This window comes from Ursus arctos, unplaced genomic scaffold (assembly GCF_023065955.2).
Source record: "Ursus arctos isolate Adak ecotype North America unplaced genomic scaffold, UrsArc2.0 scaffold_34, whole genome shotgun sequence".
NCBI classification, from domain to species: domain Eukaryota; kingdom Metazoa; phylum Chordata; class Mammalia; order Carnivora; family Ursidae; genus Ursus; species Ursus arctos.
The window spans coordinates 26,235,173-26,254,200 of NW_026623030.1; the positions used below are offsets into that span (position 1 = coordinate 26,235,173).

Below are 19,028 nucleotides of genomic sequence, written 5' to 3' on the forward strand. Positions count from 1 at the left end.
CCAGCCCCAAAGCAGAAGGGCCATCGCCCTTGCCCTCACCTTGCTGAGTCCATTCCACTTGTCCACGAGGTGTATCCTGCTGAAGTCTTTGACCCCCGTGAACACGGTGAAGAGCCCAGAATCAGAGTTGTTCAGCTGTGGACGACAGAGAACAGCATCTTTAAGCCTCAGGACAGGGGCAAAGGCCCCGGGGCCTGGCCCTCAAGCCCACCCGTTTACTTAGAGGCCATTCCCTGCTCTGCCCAGAGGACAGGGGCCCCGATACCTTGTTCACCACTGCATCCCCAATGCCTGGGGACCAAGAGGAGGAGGGCTTTCTAGAAAGGGGCACCCCTTGATGACAACGTCCCTCCTAGAAGGCGTCCACCTTCCCTTCCTGACTCAAGGAGAGTCTGCTTCTCCTCCCAGGTGAATAGCAGACTGACCCCCTCCCCCCAGCTTAAAATGAAGTATGGCCATGGGAGCACTCCGATCAGCGAGAACGAAGCAGATGGGGCGTGCCTCTTCTGGGGGGAGCTTTAGGAGCTAGTGCATGCACAAGTCACCGTGCTTTCTGCCACTGCGCAGGGCTCGCGGAAGTGTGTATCAAGCTGCTGCCTCCCTCGGCCCGGGTCCCTGAGTGACCAAAAAGAGCAGAGGGCCCCCTGGTCATCCGCGCTGACATGGCATACGAACAAGGAATCAACTTGCTGTTTCAAGCCACTGACATTCTGGGGCTGCTTGTTACACAGCATGACCTGGCCTACCCTAATGGATACAGGACCCGATGCTCATTGAGCATTTTCTGGATCGGAAGCCCCAGGCTTTGGCACTCGGAGGTTCTTTCCTAGAAAGAGATGCCTAATTCACAGCAAAGTCACACAAAGCATAGAAACTGCAGGGCGAGACCTAGAAGCACCATGATCCCCCCGAGGAGGCCGTGTAATGGAAAACACGTGAAGAACTCTATAGGGTTGTTTCCTGACCAAATGGCTAAATCGATTACTGACTAGTTAGGCAAACAGGCTCCAGAGCAGGGACCAGTCCAAAGCTCTGCTCTGGCCTCCTAATATCTGTGTCATGTCACCTGTCCATTCTGAGCTTCATGGGCCAGGACCTCAACCATTATGAGGAGAGAGTAACAGGAGCCCAGAGACACTGGGAGTACGGAAAGAGCAAATGTGTCAACGCTGTTAAGTGGTGCCTGAAAAATAGTAGGAACTCCAAACACTAGTCTTTATTATTATTATTATTATTATTATTATTATTATTATTATTATATTATATATTTTATATATGTAGAATATATAATAATAATAATAATAATAATAATAATAAAGTCTCCCCCAAAAGGATACTACAATAATAGAATTATAGACAAAGTATACCAGAGACTGCCAGTTAGTATCCAAAGTATCCTCCCCTTCCTCCTTCATAACAAAACCCAAACCTTACTCAGGGCATTAGCACAGCAGCTAAAAGGCTATGTTTCCCAGCTTCCCTTGAAGCTAGGTGTGGCCACTTGACAAAGTTCTGGCCAAAGGAAAGTAAGTAGAAATTTGTTTTCTCCCTCCCAAGGAGGGAGACAGCTGGGACATGTTGTTTTGTCCTCAACTCCCCTGTCTGCCTCTCCATCCCCAACCACTTCTTCCTTCCTCTTGTGCTTCCTGGAATGTGGATGTGGTAGCTGGTGCTCTAGCAGCCATCTTGGGCCATGTGGTAATCTGGAGTATGAAAACCACACAGTAAGGATGGCACAGCAGGGCAATAGTAGAATTCTAGATCCCTGAAGAATATGAAGACACCACATCAACATTGAACAGTCACTGCTGAAATGTTATTTCAGGGTTTCCATTATACAGTCAAACATATATTATGGGTATGCTACTCACTTTGTAATAATTTTCATTTGTTTACAAGTTGACAAGATGCTTTCAAAAGAATCATGTTGCTCCAAACTTGCCAGCTTACCCATACACTCAGAACCTGTCATCCTGGTTAAAAATGTATTGAGTGTCTATCATGTGCCAATGACAGAAACATAATTTCTCTCTCCCACTCCCCCCAAGACAGATCAGCAGAGCCCAAAGGGAGGCCAAGTCTGGAACAATCCAGAGGGCTCATCAAAACCTGTGGCAGAGGGAGCTGTGGTCAGGGGTCAGGCTGCATCAGATCGCGGTTCAGGAGACCAATCACTACCAGGTGACCAGGGGTCAAGATCAAGAAAAAAGCAGGCAGGGGCACCTGGGTGGCTCAGTTGGTGAAGCATCTGCCTTTGGCTCAGGTCATAATCCCAAGGTCCTGGGATCGAGCCCCACATTGTGCTCCCTGCTCAGGGGGGAGTTTGCCTCTCCCCTCCCCATGCTTGTGCTATCTCCCTCTCTCATTCTATCTCTCTCAAATAAATAAATAAAATCTTTAAAGAAAGACAAAAGCAGGCAGCTCAGAGCAACGTCATAGTCAAATCTGTGACTTGCCTCCGCGGCAGCCTCTCCCCCTTCTCCTGGAAGCAGACCCCAACTGTCCACACTCAGCCCAATCACGTCCTCTGAGCCTTGATCAAGCTGCGCCTACCTCTCTGTCTAGAGTTTTCGGGTATATGAGCCAACAGATTCTCTATTTCTCCTAAGCCAGTTTGAGTTGGGTTTTCTGCCATTCACAACCCACTGCCCCCAGGTCGCCGGCCAGGCTGCTAACCCACTTCCAGTCTGTGTCACTGGAAAACAAGACACCAGCCCCGGACTTGTAGCTGGGCCACACTTACCTCTGCAAATAGCCCGAACTTGCCCTTGAAGGGAAACATGTTTGGAAGGTACTTGTTGATGAGGTGAATGAGGGGGTCCTCGTAACCCCACATGATCTCGCCTACAGTGCGGTTCATGAAGGCACGCTCCCCGAGCGTGCTGAATGCCAAGGTCATGATCAGCTTCAGGCTCATGGGCTTATTCTCCATCAACATCGCAGCGGCCTGCAGAGCGAGGGGACACCACATGTTACAGGCTGGACACAACGGGTCCGTACATCCCGGACTTCGAGCCAGGCCCGAGGCAGAGTTCATCAGGGGACATGAACTTCGGGCCCAGGAAGGTCCCTGCTGCGGACACATAGGGAGTCTGGGGCATCCAGAACCATTCCCTAATCCTTCAGTAACAGGATCACCTGTGTTAGTGGATTCAGGTGACGTTAACGCCATCCCCAGTCCCAGAGGCGGGCACATCGCAGGGGCCTGGCCAATCAGAAACGTTCTTCCTTCCAGCTACAGTGATTGGTTCAGGAATGTGTAATGTGGCCCAATCAGAGCCACAAGAAACGGCAAACATTCCCCTGGGTCTGTCAGGTAGAAAGGAGGGCTTCCCACTGCCGTCCTTGAAGGCTGTAGCTTCCCTGAGAGGCAGGTCCGCCAGAGCAGGGCACCAACACAGATCTGGGCAACCTGATTTGCGCCTAGATCAAGCCACACCTGAAACTCGTTTCAACCTCTGCCCTTTCAGTAGCGTGAGCGCATAAGTTCCCTTTTTGCTTATGCCAGTTTGGAGCACATTTTACTGTCACCTTGTATCCAAAAAAATTTTAATGGAGACTCGACTCCACTTCCTTCTATCTCCCTCCCAAACACCAAGAGTCCCAAAGATCTGTTCTACCCAATATCTGTGTGCTAAGAACACAGGTGAATTTGTTTTCTAATTTCTGCTTCCCTCTGGAGATACTGTCTTGGCACTTGGTTTATTTTTTAAAGGCATATCCTCCAAAAGTGGAAAAGTGAACACAGCCAGCATTTCCTAAAACCTGGGCCAAAGAGGTCTGGTTCCTTGGGAACTCACCAGGATCTCACCATTATAATCATTTTCGAAAGGTAATAAACACACAATTTTTTTAAAAATCACAAAAGGATATAGAATAAACGTCCCTCTCCAAGCCCTGACCGTCCCCTTCCCATTCTTCTCCCTCAAGGCTACCCAAAGTTATGGGTTCTTGGGTATTCCTCCAGACACATCCATACCAGAGACCAGCAAACTATGGCCCACGGGCCAAAGGCAGTCCACCACCCGTTTTTGTACAGTCTGAGACCTAATAATGTTTATATTTTCAAATATTTGGGGAAAAAAGAATATTCGAAAAAACATGAAAATTATGTGAACCTCACATTCAGTGCCCATGAAATAAAGTTTTACTGGAACGTTGCCATGCCTACTCCTTTATGTTGCCTTTGCATCAGCTGTTCCAACAGAGATCACGTGGCCCTCGAAGTCTGAAATACTTACTATCTGGCCCTCCACAGGAGTTCACCCACCCCACTCGACACATATTAAAAAAAAAAAGCACATGTGTGTAAGTGGGTGTGTGTACGGGTGTTTCCCCTTTATAAATAGTAAGGTGTGGCACTGTACGTGCATTCTGCACCTTGCCTCTCCCTCACTTCGATAGATCTCAGGGACTGCTCCGTGCCACGCCTGCGGCAATAAATCACCAGATGAAATGTGATGGAACGATATTTAGGTTGCTTCTGGAAGTTTGCTCGGACAATGTTGCCGCAACGTATATCCTTGTGCAAGCATCTTTTATTTGTGTGATTCTATCAAGAGGACACACTCCTACAAATGAAATTTCTGCAGTCAAAGGCGGGTGCCATTTCTATTTAAAGTCACCTCCTTCCAGCAGCTCATACCAGTTCTGTTACTCACGGTAGATGTGAGAGTGTCCATTTCCACAAATGCTCCTAACCCCTGGGGCATTATCACGCAGTTTTTGCCAACCTGGTCGGTGGGGGCGAGAGCCTTCACTGTCAAAACTTAAGGATTCCACTCGGGGGGCAGAGGGGCAGGGGGGTGCAGCCCAAAGGCTTTGGGACATATTTATTCTTCCGTCCTGTCCACCCAATGGACTCAACAGGTGAGTTCGCCTCGGATCCAGAGCCCAGCCCAGCGCCAGGCCCAGGCTCACTGACAAGTAAACAAGGTAACATGTGTAAGGCCCATAAGCCCTGAAGTTAACACAACAAGCCTGAGGCCACTGTCTCTAGAAAAGCCTGCCACCGGCAAGGTTGGCCCTTGGCTGGCGTCTGGGATCCTGGGTTTTAAGGGAGCTCCCACCACTCTCTGACTGATAAGGGGGTCTCGCAGTTTCTGGACTCTGTGTACGAACAGTAGGCTTTATGCTGACCACCTGCCTTCCTTCTGGGTAATCTGGATTTTGCTACGTGCCAGGCAGAAGGTGCCTCCGTGACCAGCCCCCAATAAAAACCCTGGGCACAGAGTTTCTCATGGTTTCCATGGTGACTAACCCTTCCCAGGTGCTGTCACAACTTGTTCCTGGGGGATTTGGGGGGGGGGGGCCTGTGTGGCTCCCCTGGGAGAGGACGCTGGAGGCTGGAGACTGGCCTTCACCCCATGCGCTTTCTCCCTCTGCTGCTTTTGGTTCTGCGCCCTTCTCTGTAACAAATCAGAGCCAAGAGGGGGACAATACGCCGAGTCCTGTGAGCCCTCCTAGTGAGCCAGCAAGCCTGGAAGTCGTTTTAGGGACCCCAGCACACATGGCCAACAGTTGGTAAATCCAGCTACATTTATGACCCCCACCTACAGAGCACAGAGACCCTGCCTCCAAATGGGGCAGACGAGGATGTGGCCCGGGGGAGCACCGTGTAGTCCCGCACCTGTACCTCCCTGTGGAGATTCTAGATTCGTAGACTAAGATGGAAAAGACAAGGACTTTGTCGGTACCTCCAACCCAGAGACAGGAGGATGCACCAGGGAAACTCACTGGGCTGTGAGTAGGGTCCCATAAGCTGCAGGCTGCCCCCTGTCCCCCACACCGTGGGACGGCCAGTGCAGGGGGCAGGCAAGACGAGAGACGGAAGCCCCCAGGGGCAAGGATGAGGGCCGGGACAAGGGGCGCAGCCAGGGGCGGCCTTACCAAGACCAGGATGTTGGGCATGACGATATAGTCGCTCTCCAAGCCATGGGACTTGTCGGGCTGGAACTGGAAGCTGCGATACTCGAGGAATGACACCGTGTCATTGTCATTGAAGGTGATGTTGCTCTTGTGCCTGAACTCCCTGCGGGTGGGAAGCCAGTGGTCAGCGGGCCCCAGCTGCACAGGGACAGGGTGGCCATCGGGAGCCGTGGGGCCCTCGGCCACCTCCCTCAGCCCACTGCAGGACACTGCGAGGCTCATCAGAGCCACCCCAAAGGGCACCCACATCCTGACACACCCCTCCCCTGGCCAGGCACCACTGTCCTTCACAGCCTCCCCCGCACATATGCCTGCTTCTCCAAGGGAGACAGTGCAGCACAGTGGTTCAGAATGTGCACTCTGGAGACAGAGGGCCCAGGTTCCCATCCTGTCTCCATCACTTACTACCAGGGCCTCTGTTCTCCCATCTGTAAAATGGGGGTGATAACAAGACCCACTTTGTAGGGCTGTGGTGAGCATCCCTCTTGTCTGCAATGCATTCTCCACAAAGTAGCCAGGGAATCTTTGAAAAGTAGAAATGAGATCATGTCCTTCTCTCCCCACAACCCTCCTTTGCATACAGGATAAAATCAAGCTCCTAACGTGGCCTCCGAGATCCTCACCACCTGACCCAGCCGATGCTCGGGCCTCATCTCTGCCACTCTCCCCCCACTCATACCATGCCAGCCACTCAGGTCTTCTCCTTCCCGGACCACCAGACTTTGCCTCCCTCAGGGCCTTTGCACTGGCTGCCACCTCTGCCTGGGGCCCTCCTCCCCCCACGTCTTCACACAGTGGCACCCCCTTCCCACCACCCAAGTTTAGGGGAGTGTCCCTTTGGCAGAGGTCCTCCCTGACCCTCCAGTTAGACCAACGCTGCCATGCCCCTTCCTCCAGCACCCTGCACGCTTCACCTGCCTTGCTCTCATACACTATGGCCACCTGATCTGACCATGAGTTTACTCTCTCCCATCGGATGTCAGCTCTGTGAGGCAGGGGCCTGGGTCTGCCTTTCACAGTGACTGGCACAGTGCCTGGTCCACAGGAGGTGCTCAACAAACACTTCCGGAATGAAGAGTTCCGGAACTTCGGCAAGCCAGGCTCAGCGCTGACACGGAAGCCTCCCACAGACGAGCCTGGCAGGGAGTTCTGTGACAGGGTCTGTCCCGGAGGGCAGAATGGGCAGGAGCCGGCAATCGAGCCTTATCCTAGAACGGTCCTCCTTCATCTCTCAGAAACCTGCTCCAGCCGATTCCACAAGCTGCGCTCTCCCAAAGACCATGGTCAAGCGGTGAGGCCGTGGCAGCAGTGGTACTAACACGTGAGCAACGAACGTATACGGGGCGCTCACTGCGCGCCAGGCTTCCGCTATCTCATCCAGTCCTCAGAACCACCCCACGGTGGAGACTGGCGTCTTTTTACAGATGGGGAAACTGAGGCATGGGGCAAGCACGCCCCTTGCCTGCAGTCAGAAAGGCACAGTTTAAACCCAGGAGGTCGCTCTGCAAAATGCACGGTCTCAAGCATGAGAATAGCGACTGGGGAAAGCAGACTGACCTTGAGCAAGCCCCTCTACTACTCGGGGCCTTGGTTTCCTCATCTGTAAAATGGGGTCCAACCCCGCTAAGACGGCCCACCTGGGAGACCGAGTCCAGCCCCCTCCGTCCTCACCTGTACACGTAGGGCCCACGCTCCTGCACCTGCGGCTTCTCCCCCAGGAGGATGGCGTCGGGATTGACAATGTCGAAGAAGTAGACGGATAGGTAGAAGGGGACGGGAATCTCCTTCCACATGTTGAAGGATAGGCTACTGGGGTCGATGCGCACATTCTGCAGAAGGCAAAACAAACACGCCCATGAGGAGGGTAGGCAGGGCTGCCGCCAGGCCCCACCCCCCCACACAGCTAGAACGGCTGCCCAGAGCCGGCCTGCGTGGCCAGGTCCCACGGGCACGTCCGGGAGGCGGCCCCCCGCCAGTGAGAAGGCTCTCCCCACACGCTGCTCCAGAGTGTCGGTTCACAGGAGACATATTCCTGCTGCTACTTTTGTAAATGTGTTTTAGTAACAGTAGCCAGGAGGTAGCTGCAGCTGGACTGCAGGAATATGGGCTCCATGTGGCCAAATGTATCATTCATTCATTCAACAAACGTTTACTGAACACCTACTATATGCCAGGCATTCTTCTAAGGGCTGAGGATAAAAGAGTGTACAAGACAGACCCCATTCCCCAACTCTGTGGGGTCTTTGATCTAGCAAGGGAAAGGCAGGTATTTTTTTTTAAATTTTATTTATTTATTTGACAGAGAGAGACAGCCAGAGAGAGAGGGAACACAGGCAGGGGGAGTGGGAGAGGAAGAAGCAGGTTTCCAGTGGAGGAGTCTGATGTGGGGCTCGATCCCCGGACTCTGGGATCACGCCCTGAGCCGAAGGCAGACGCTCAATAACTGAGTCACCCAGGCGCCCCGAAAGGCAGGTATTAAATACGAAGGTACAACGTGTGCTGTGTGAGAGGCGGGGGTGGGGAAGGGGGTTGCAACTTTAAACAGAGTAGTCACACAGGCAAAACACAAGCCAAAACAGAACCACGACAAAACAATAAAAACGAAAGGCAGTGAGGGGAATACATGGATTTGGTGTGTGGGGGGGGTAATTCCAGCTAGAGGCAAGGCCAGTGCAAAGGCCCTGAGGCAGGGCAGTGCCGAGACAGAGCTGAAGAAAAGAGGTCTGCAGCCTATCTATCAGATGCACTGGCCTCTAATCCCTGCCTGGCTCCTCAGCTCTGCACGTCCCTGCTCCAGCGTCCCAGGAAGTTCCCTCCAGTATCACCCAATCCACCCCCCCCAACCTGGCCCGGCCACATTATGGGCCCCCCAAGGCTCAGAGCCTGGGTGGGGCAGAGTGACCCCGCCCATCAGATAGATACCCGATACCACAAAGCGAGGTGTACAGGGTAGCTTGCATCACCTTCCATGCTTCTTTAAACATGGCCTTCCAGAACAAGGCCAGCCACTTCTACTGTCCCCAAATAGCCAAAACCAATGCGCAGAGGCTCCAGAGGAGGCAGAAGGCAGGAGCTGGCTGGTCCAGCCCCATGTCCTGACCAGCAGACTCCAGGAAGGAACAGATACGGAAGCAGCTAGGCCCCAGGGCCACATGGGTAAGACTGTCACCTTGTGAGCCTCCGTTTCCCCATCTGTACAATGGGGGCCAGGGACTCTGTAGCCTCAGCTGTTTCTCATTTCACCAACATAACATTTAAATGAAGAAAAGCTGAATTCATTGACAAGAATAAAAAACTGGAAAATGGCACATAGAGTCTGGATTTCACGGTACAATAATCATCATTTATTGACAAACACAACTTCCTATCCGCCGTGGAAGCTCGTTCTTCTACCCCGAGCATCTAATACACGCAGATAAAGGCAACTGATAACCATGATTTGAACAAAGCAACAAAGACTCTGTGGTATCTCCGTATTGTTTCAATACCAACAATTTATTTTTCGAAATCGAACACACCCGGGAGCCAATCGAACGCACACCTTGGGGCCACAGGGGACTCACGGGTCGCCCCTTGGCCACAGTTGCTGGCACACTTCACCAGCATCATCTCGTGGAGGAGGGTGACCTCCCCATGTTTCTTAGGGGGAAACAGAGGCCCCGCGCAGTGAGGTGGCTTTCCCCAGGCCCCACACAGCAGGTCCAACACCGGAGGTGACCCTTCAGGTCCCGTGGGTACAGGCTTGGTGAGTGGAATTCAACCTCAGGCGAGAGGCTGCTGGGTGGGATGGGGTCCACCCAGGACGGAACTCCTCAAGGCTTCAACAGGCCCACAGGGAGCAGCGACAGAGGGAGATGGTCCCATCATGCCCTCTCCGCCATCCCCTCCCCACAGAAAAGACACACATAGGGCTAGTAATTAGGGGTCCCCACCTGGCCTGGCTTCTGCCAGCAACTCCGCCAGGAGAAAATGCAACCTCCAACCTCACTTCCGTGTGTGTGTGTGTGTGTGTGTGTGTGTGTGTGTGTGTGATAAAAACACGTAACCTAAGATCTACCCTCTTAGTAAATATTTGAGCGCAGGATGCAATCTTGGTAAGTGGAGACACTGGGGTGCACGGCAGACCCCTAGGCTAACTCGTCTTGCATAACTAAAACAATAATAGCAATCATATGGAAAGTTTTGGAGGTGATGGGTATCCTCACACATAGATTGGGGTGACGGTTTCGAGGGTGTATACTTATCTGCAAACTCATCAAGTTGTATACATTAAATATGTAGTTTTTAAAATGTCAATCAGACCTCAATGAAGTGGTTTGTAAAAAGACAGTTTCTTGGGGCACCTGGGGGCTCAGTCCGTTGAGCATCCAACTCTTGATTTCGGCTCAGGTTGTGATCTCAGGGTCGGGAGATGGGGCCCCCCGTCGGGCTCTGGGCTCAGCGGGGAGCCTGCTTAGGATTCTCTCGCTCTCCCCCTGCCCCACTCATGCATGCGCACTCGCTCTCACTCTCCCCCTCTCTCCTAAAATAAAATAAAATAACAAAATAGTTTCCGGTTCTTGCCTCGCTCCCCAGCCCTGTTTCCCAGCTGGGCCCGGAGAAGTCTTCAGAACTCCAAAATCCCTCATCCGCTCTCCGGCTCCCTCTGCTTTGGGGACATGTCACAGCCAGAGAAATGAGTCACCAGATAAAGGCATGTGTCCCTCTCCCTCTCCAACAGAGGGGGCTTCCCGGATCTGGCGGTCCACCCCATTCACTGGGCACTCACTCACAGGGAGTATTCGGTGACCCAGCTCTGCCTTCTGGCTGGGTGACAGCCGGTAAGTCACGGCTCCTCTGTGACCCTCAATCTCCTCATGCAGAAAATGAGCACGACGACAGAGCTGGCGTGCTGCTGAAATGAGTCTGTACAGGAAAAGTGCTGAGAACAGGGTATGGCAGAGCCCCGGGCATCCGGAAGGTCAGCCGGGTAGTCGCCTGGCTTGAAGTGGCCGACTCCTCTTCCTCCTCCTTCCTGTCACTGCCCCACCCCCACCCGCCGGCGGGGACAGACTTTGCACTGGTTTTGATCGGCGTCCGAGCAGAGGCTACTGGACCAAGCAGCTGATCAGATAGCCGTGCTGGCCACGCTCACGGCCTTTCGCCTGATATGGCTGATTCTACCCCCACCCCCTCCCCCAAGGTCAAAGACCACGGCCCAGAACACAAAGACTGGAAGAGAGGGCCAACGTGAGCCCTTGCAGGACACCACTGCCTCTCATCCAACCAGAGCCTCCGAGCCCATTCCTGGACGGTCAGTGGAGCTGCCCGGAAGAGGGCACACGGGAGCTGAGCCCTGAGGAAGGGAGCTGGACTTGGCCAGGGAAAGATGACAGGGAGGGCATTCCTGGCAGGGGCCACGGCCTGAGTCCAGGCTAGGAAGCCTTTAGGAGCATGGCGTCCTAAATGCCCGTCAGTAACGAATACGTTCTCAACACCTATTTTAAACAACTCCAGTGTCCCTCAACAGATAAACAAACACCCACATGACCCAACGACAGGGCACTACCCGATCACAAACAGGAGCTGACGACCGGTCCGTCCCCCACACGCAGGAACCCCAGCGCCCGTGCTACATAACAAAAGCCTGATGCCAACAGCCACATACGGCCTGAGTCCAGTTACAGGACGTCTGGGAAAAGGAAAACCGTAAGGACAGGAACCAGATCAGTGGTTGCCACAGGGCTCGGGTGGAGGGAGGGGAGCGACTGCAAAACGGCACCAAGAGACTATTTGAGGTCATGAAAACATCCTGTCTCTTGACTTTGGGTGCCAAGCAGGTGAGATGTACGCATCTGATAAAACTCATCAGGCTGCACCCTGAAAAAGGATGAACGTTCTGGACGTAATGTGAATACGCGATGCGAGCATTTCTTGACGGCTTAATGATTTACGATTCACATACCATACAATTCACCCACTTCTAGTGTCAAATTCAGTGGTGTGGATGTGTGCACAGAATCGTACAGATGGCACCACGGTCTAAGCCCGGAAACACATTCATCATCCCAAAACAAAACTCCACACCCATTAGCAGTCACGTTGCTCCCCCAGCCCCTGGCACCCCCGCATCTACTTTCTGTCTCCACGGATTTGCCTTTTTTCCTTTTTTTTTTTTAAAGATTTTATTTATTTATTTGAGAGAGAGAGACAGCCAGTGAGAGAGGGAACACAAGAAGGGGGAGTGGGAAAGGAAGAAGCAGGCTCCCAGCGGAAGAGCCTGACATGGGGCTCGATCCCAGAACTGCGGGATCACGCCCTTAGATGAAGGCAGACGCTTAACGACTGAGCCACCCAGGCGCCCCGGCCTTTTTTCCAATAAACAGAATCATACAACACAAGTCATCAATTTATGTCCATAACACCCAATTTCTTAAAAACAAGCCAAGGTACCACAGAGGCCACATGTGGCTTCTTCCCCCAGCATCACATTTTCAAGGTGCATCCGTAACGAGCCTGCTTTTTAAGAGCACTTTACTGAGTTTTATCAACGTCTACACCTCACTTGTATGACAACCAAAAGCAAGAGACAGAATATTGTCATCACACCTGTTAAAACGCATATGTATGAGCACACCTGTGTTCACTGCATTCCGTGGGACGTGATTCAGTCTTAACGAGAAGGCGGGTCCGTGCCACGGGTGAACCTGGAGGACAGTATGTTGAGTGACAAGAGCCAGTCACAGGACAGATACTGTGACTCCACTTATACGAGGTCCCTAGACACGCGAAACTCCTATCCTATTCTGCTCATTCTGCAAGATGCTGGCCCCCACCCACCCCGATCATTTCACAGCCCACTCTCGGAGCTCATGAGCGGAGCTGGGCTTCTGCACACACCACAGCGGGCAGAACGAACGGACCAGACCTACTGGGGGAAGATTCAAAGACCTGAGTGAAAATAGACAAGCTGCAAAGAGACACAGTTGGTATGGGCCTGTTTATAAGAATTTGTCAAACATACAAAATAATGGGCAACCTTTGATTTCTTGACACCGGCCTGCAAGTCCCTCCACCTGGTCTGGCCCCTGTGGCCTCTCTGGGCCTCACATCCTGTCCTGTCCCCGTGTTTCACTCAGCCCAGTCATGCTGGCCTCCCTGCTGTCCATTATATATGCAAACTCCTGCCCCAGGGCCTTTGCACTAGCTGTTCTTTCTGCCTTTAATGTTCTTCCCAAGGTGGTCACATAGTCAGATCTCTCACCTGATCCACCCCAAAATTCCTAAACTCCCTTAACCTGCTGTGTTTCCCGTGGTCTTTGTCACCTATAATTATGTCTACTGTTCTTTCTCTGTCTCCCCCGCTAGGTCGTAACCTCACAAGGACAGGATCTTCATTTGCTTTGTTCATTGATTCACTGGGCCCAGAACAGTGCTTGGTACCCAGCAGACACTCAGCAAATTTTTGCTGAGCCAACAAGCAAGGTGAGCTCAGAATAACTAATATCGACACGGAAATGTCCAGGCAGTGGTTATCTGCTTCCTCCTTTGCATATGCTTTCAATAGCTCCTACTTAAGAGAGAATTTCTTTTTTTAAATACATAGAGAGCATGGCCCATCTGGGGCCCAGCTTGGGCTGGGGCAGCAGCTCAGGGGACATGCAATGGCAAAAATGGCAATGTCACATACATTAATTTTTAGTTATTAGTCTATGTTTCAATCAAGTAACTTTACAATTGCGGTAAAATTCTCTGGCTTCATGAATGGCAACCTCACAGGCCAGGCCACAGCCTCAGAACCGAGATGACTGGATGTTGCTGCTCAGGTCACCCTCCATCCAAGGGTGGTCTCCACAGGCTCCTCCCTCAGCCCCCATCTCCTCCCCAGGCTGGGCAGGGAGGAGCTCCAGGCACTGTCCAAGGAGGGGCAGAACAGCAGACCCAGGGTGGAGGCGGGGAGCAGTTGATCAGCCCTGCACTTCACAGAGAGGCCTGGGGGGATCCTGGGTCAGCCCTGCCCATCACAGAGAGGCCTGGGGGGATCCTGGGTTAGCCCTGCGCTTCACAGAGAGGCCTGGGGGGATCCTGGGTCAGCCCTGTGCTTCACAGAGAGGACTAGGGGGATCCTGGATCAGCCCTGTTCTTCACAGAGAAACCTGGGGGGATCCTGGGTCAGCCCTGTGCTTCACAGTGAGGCCTGGGGGGATCCTGGGTCAGCCCTGCGCTTCACAGAGAGGCCTGGGGGGATCCTGGGTCAGCCCTGCTCTTCACAGAGAGACCTGGGGGGATCCTGGGTCAGCCCTGTGCTTCACAGAGAGACCTGGGGTATCCTGGGTCAGCCCTGCGCTTCACAATGAGGCCTGGGGGGATCCTGGGTCAGCCCTGCGCTTCACAGAGAGGCCTGGGGGTATCCTGGGTCAGCCCTGTGCATCACAAGAGGCCCAGGGAAGGCAGGAAGAGGCCAGAGACTCATGTGCCTGTAGTTCCGGGGAACTCAGACCTTCAGCCTGGCCTCCAGCATGCAGCTGGGATAGGCTGTGAGCTAGGGAGCAGACAGAAGCTGAGAGGGGTCCCGTGACTCCCAAGGACTTCGCTGTCCCTTGGCCACCAGTGGCAAAAGCATTGGGGCCTCAGTTCAGAGACCAGAAAAGCATCTCTCGCCAGATCCCAAGAGCCAGGAAGTCCAAGACCCCCGCTAAAACCACGCTCAGGAACCCTCACCCGGCCCACCTCGCTGGCCAGGAAGCCTCCGAGTTACCCCCCTCCCAGGGCTGCTCTAACAAAGTCACACCTGGGCCTGGAGGGGGAGGGTTGCTGCTGGAAGCATCACCCATTTATTCTCTCTCAGCTCAGGAGGCCAGCCATCCCACCTCATGGGGATGGGATCCCAACTGGCCCTTCCAGCTTCTGGTGGCTGCATCGATCCTTGGCTTGTGGCCACGTTCCTCCAGCCTCTGTGTCCACTGTGACCTCACCTTCCTGTCTGCATGTCCTCTCCTCATAGAAAAAATTCTCATTGGATTTAGGGCTATCGGCTCCTTACCTTAATTTCACTGCAAAAACCCTATTTTCAAATAAGTCACTTTCACAGGTAGCAGGAGTCAGAACTCGGGATATATCTTTTTTGGGCGGAGGGACACTACTGAGCCCAATACAGGGGCTAAGGCAAAGGCAAAGCTAAGCAACCAGAGTGTCACTTGAACCCACACCCAGCCGGGTTGGCATCCTGACCCAAAGCTCACAAGGCCTGTCCGCACTCCCTTGATGCCAGGGAGAACGGGGAAGCAGTCGGCAGTGGGGCTGCGAGCCCACCTCTGTGCTCCTTGGCACACCTGCTGGACCCCCCCCCCCAAGGCCCCTCCCGCTAGCTGCAAGGCAGGAAGATCGGAACAACCTCGGGCTCCTGGACAACCGTGGAAAGATGCACCATGCACCCTAACCATTCCCCGGCACCCTAAAGACTCGCTGGGCACGTGCTGAGGGCCCCGCAGCATCCTGAGCACAGGGGATGTCCCAGAGAAGAAACCAGCAAGGCCCTGCCCCCGGGGGAGTTCACAGCACCAGCGAAGCTGATCCTGGCGGGACAGCACTTGAGGCCCTGACGCAGACTGGGAAAAACTAAAGCCAGATGGAGCCGGACAGGGCCGAGAGTCAAACAGGGCAGTCCAGGAGGGCATCTCGGAGGAGGCAACATTCCAGCTGAGGCTGAAGGAGAAGTCACAGTCTCCAGAAACAGCTGGCATGTCAGGAAAAAAAAAATTTTTTTAAATGTGATACTTCCCATTATTCCAGATGGATATGCCACCTTCAGCAGTGGGATCTCTTGTCTCTTATTTTTCATTTAATCAACACACGGGTGGGCTTCTCTTTGTTTAAAGCAGCCCCATATAGAAATCCCCGAGGCACACACCATTGGTTACCCAGAAACTCCCCGTCCCCAGGAGGGGCTGGTGGTGCACCGGGAGGGCCGGCCGGGCGTCGGGGTGGACCTTCCTGCCTAGCCCAGCGGCCGCCGGCCGTGTGCCGCTCCTGAGTGCCCGACACGCGGCCGGGCCTGCGGAGATGGGCCCAGCTGTAAGCCACGGCCCGGCTTTGTCCAAAAAGAAAACGAAAACGAATATACATGTATCTTGTCAATGACAGTTTTTATTCTGATCACATGCTGAGCGGATATTTTGGAGGTACTGAGTAGTCAACGCTAATTTCACCTGTTTCTTATTCCTTTTTTTATGTGGCTCTTTTTTAATGGGGCTTCTAGAAAATCTCGAACCCCACATAGCACTCACATTTGGGGTTTGCACCATCTTCTTGGACCCCACTTCCACCTTCTTAGCTATAAGGCCTCCAGAAACAACTTAGTGCCTCAGCTTTCTCGTCTGTAAAATGGGAAGAGTAACAGCCCCTACTTGGCAGAGCCATGGATGAGAGTTAGGGTCAGTGCCCAGCAAGTGCATGCAGTAGGTGCTCAATATGAGGCAGCTGTGATCATCACTGGGCTCCCGTCCACCTTCAAGTATGAATTCCTGTGCTCGGCATTCAAGGCCTCACCTCGTTCTCCCATACGAGTCCACTCAGGAAAGGCGGCTCAGCTCACTGCCTCCCACAGCCCTTGCCCCGGTGCCCAGGATGCCCCTGACACCCAAATCCAAAACCCCACTCACCAGGTGCCACCTCCTCCATGAAGTCTTCGGGAACTACCTGAAACAAGCCTGCCTGATGTCATCAGGACCCCATGCTAGACGCGACGCTAGGAATTTAAAGACACAAAGATGAACAAGATGAGAAGCTGGGGGACACGCAGGGAGCCGGCGAGTCGTATCAACCATCTATATACGTGTTGTTCAGGGAACAACACACTTCTGCCTACTTCCCCTCACTCAATGCTCTGAGGCTCGAAGGCCAAGTGTCTCCCCAAGGTCACAGGGAGAGGGAGAGAGCAGCGCGCGGGTCCTGTCCCCACACACCGGCCGCATCCTCACAGTGCTCCCCCACTGCGCTCAGGGCAGCCTCACAGGACAATCATTAACTTGACCTGGCCCCTGAATTGCAAAACCTTATCCCTCCCGGTGATAAGAAGAAACAGGCTGCGGAGGAAACACACCTCCAAGAAGCTGAGCCAAGAGGCCGGTTGGCACACATGGCCCAGTTCGGAGGCAGGACCAGCCCCCACCCGCTCCGATCGGCCGGCAGGGCGCTTACTACCTCCCGCATCCCCCACTCGGAGGCGCGCCCTGCCCCAGGCCACCCTCCCCAGGTGAGCTCAGGGAGGACCAGCACAGGCTGAGTCAGTCTGGAACCTGGGAACACCACACCCTTGGCTACTGTTCCAACCTCCTTTGATTTTAAAGGTGAGACAAATAAAAGCAAAGCTTTTTATAGGAAACCCGAGCGGTTTGCTAAGACAATGGGGTGAGTTTCTTCAGCTAGGAAGTTGAGCCATCCCTGACTCCTCAACTTCCCTCCCACCCAACCCCCTTCCATCAGCATGTCTTGGCTGCTCTCTCTCCAAGACAGGCCTGGAGTCCGTCCAGTTCTCTCCAGCACCACCCCACACCCAGCACTGCTTGCTTGGACCAACGCGCGAACTTCGTCACCGGTTCACCTGCTTCTCTTCTGGTCTGCCCTCCCCGCAGGATCAGAGTTACACTTTTAAAAGATAAGTCAGCTCATGTCATTCCCCTCCTCAAACACCCCCCTGTGGCTCCCTATTTACCTCAGAATAAAATCCAAGTCCCTGACAGTGATTTACAAGGCTCCCTATAACCACGACTGCAATCACTCCTCCATCAACCACCTCGCTCACTCTGCTCCAGCCACACTGGCGTCGCTGCTCCAGAGCCCACCAGGCAAGCTTCAGTGCCACAGGACCTTTGCGCTGACTGCTCGCTGCTCCGGGGCAATCTTCCCTCCCACGCCTTCATTGGTGACCCCCTTGCTTCTTAAGTCTAAAGCCACCTTCTCAATGAGACCTTCCCTGAACACTCTTCATCCCCTCAACAGTATTTACTGAGTCCCCACCACCTGCCAGGCTCTGTTCTAAGTCTCGGAGCTAAGCAATGAATGAAAAGAAAAAGACCATCCTTTCTAAAATAGCCCTTCCAGGGATGCCTGGGTGACTCAGTCAGTTAAGCGTCTGCCTTTGGCTCAGGTCATGATCTCCAGGTCCTGGAATCGAGCCCCACATCAGGCTTCCTGCTCAGGGATGAGTCTGCTTCTCTCTCTCTCTCTCTCTCTCTGCTCGTTCTCTTTCTCAAATAAATAAAAACCTTTTAAAAAATAATAAAATAAAATAGCCCTTCCACAGTCACATTCTAACCATCGCCCTGTTTTGTCTTTCTGGCATTACTGACATCAGGAATTCCTATATATTTGTTCACAAGTCCCCCTAACTGCTGCCTGGACTGCAGTCATGATGGATGGAGCTAGAGCAGCCACCTTGGATCATGAGGCAGCCTTGAGAATGGAAGCCACCCCATCCATCCTGGGCAGCCTAGTCATCAGAGAAGTGTCCATAAAACTCACAGTGAGATCCTCCAGCCTCCACCAGAATAGCTAACACGAAAAAGACCGACAACAGCAATGCTGGCCCGGAATGGAGCAACCAGAACGCTCACACACCACACTGTGCAAGTGTAAGAGGTAGAACAGTCACTGGAAAATGTCAGGCATTATCTGCTGAAGTGGAACAGACTTTTGCCCCACGAGAGAGCAAGCCCACTCCTCGGGTTTTCCCCAGAGAAATGAAAACATATGTCCATCCACACACAAGTGCTGTGTCCCGAGGGCTCTCAGCAGCTTCACTCATAATAGCCCCGAACTGCAAACCCAGATGTCCACAGAAAAGGGAAAGGATGACAGGAGTGGCATTCACACAAGGGGATGCCACCCGACAGAGCAAAGGAGTGGACACCGCATGCCCACAAAGACACAGATGAACCAAGCACGGAGTCAACCAACAGAAGCTCGGCACCTAGGAGAACGTGCTGTAGGAGCCCGTTCCTGCGACGATCTGGCAGCGGGCAAAGCTGCTCTCTGGCGACAGAGGTGGGGGACAGCTGTACCCCAGGGTAGGTGCTGACACGGAGGATGGAGGACAGCCTTCCACAAGTGAGCCAGACGAG

At 53.3% G+C, this 19,028-nt stretch overlaps 1 protein-coding gene across 6 annotated transcripts in view; it reads right to left on the reverse strand.

Annotated features, from left to right (window-relative positions):
• The window catches only part of SCARB1 (scavenger receptor class B member 1), a 109,216-nt gene that overhangs the window by 24,158 nt on the left and 66,030 nt on the right, over window positions 1-19,028 (reverse strand). For all 6 annotated transcript variants that reach the window (XM_026514697.4, XM_026514695.4, XM_057306007.1 and 3 more), the window contains 4 exons: window positions 7,600-7,757; window positions 5,890-6,031; window positions 2,744-2,947; window positions 40-135 (listed from right to left, as the gene is read on the reverse strand). In XM_026514697.4, the coding sequence (XP_026370482.1) occupies window positions 40-135; window positions 2,744-2,947; window positions 5,890-6,031; window positions 7,600-7,757 (600 nt within the window). The remainder of the gene's footprint in view (window positions 1-39; window positions 136-2,743; window positions 2,948-5,889; window positions 6,032-7,599; window positions 7,758-19,028) is intronic.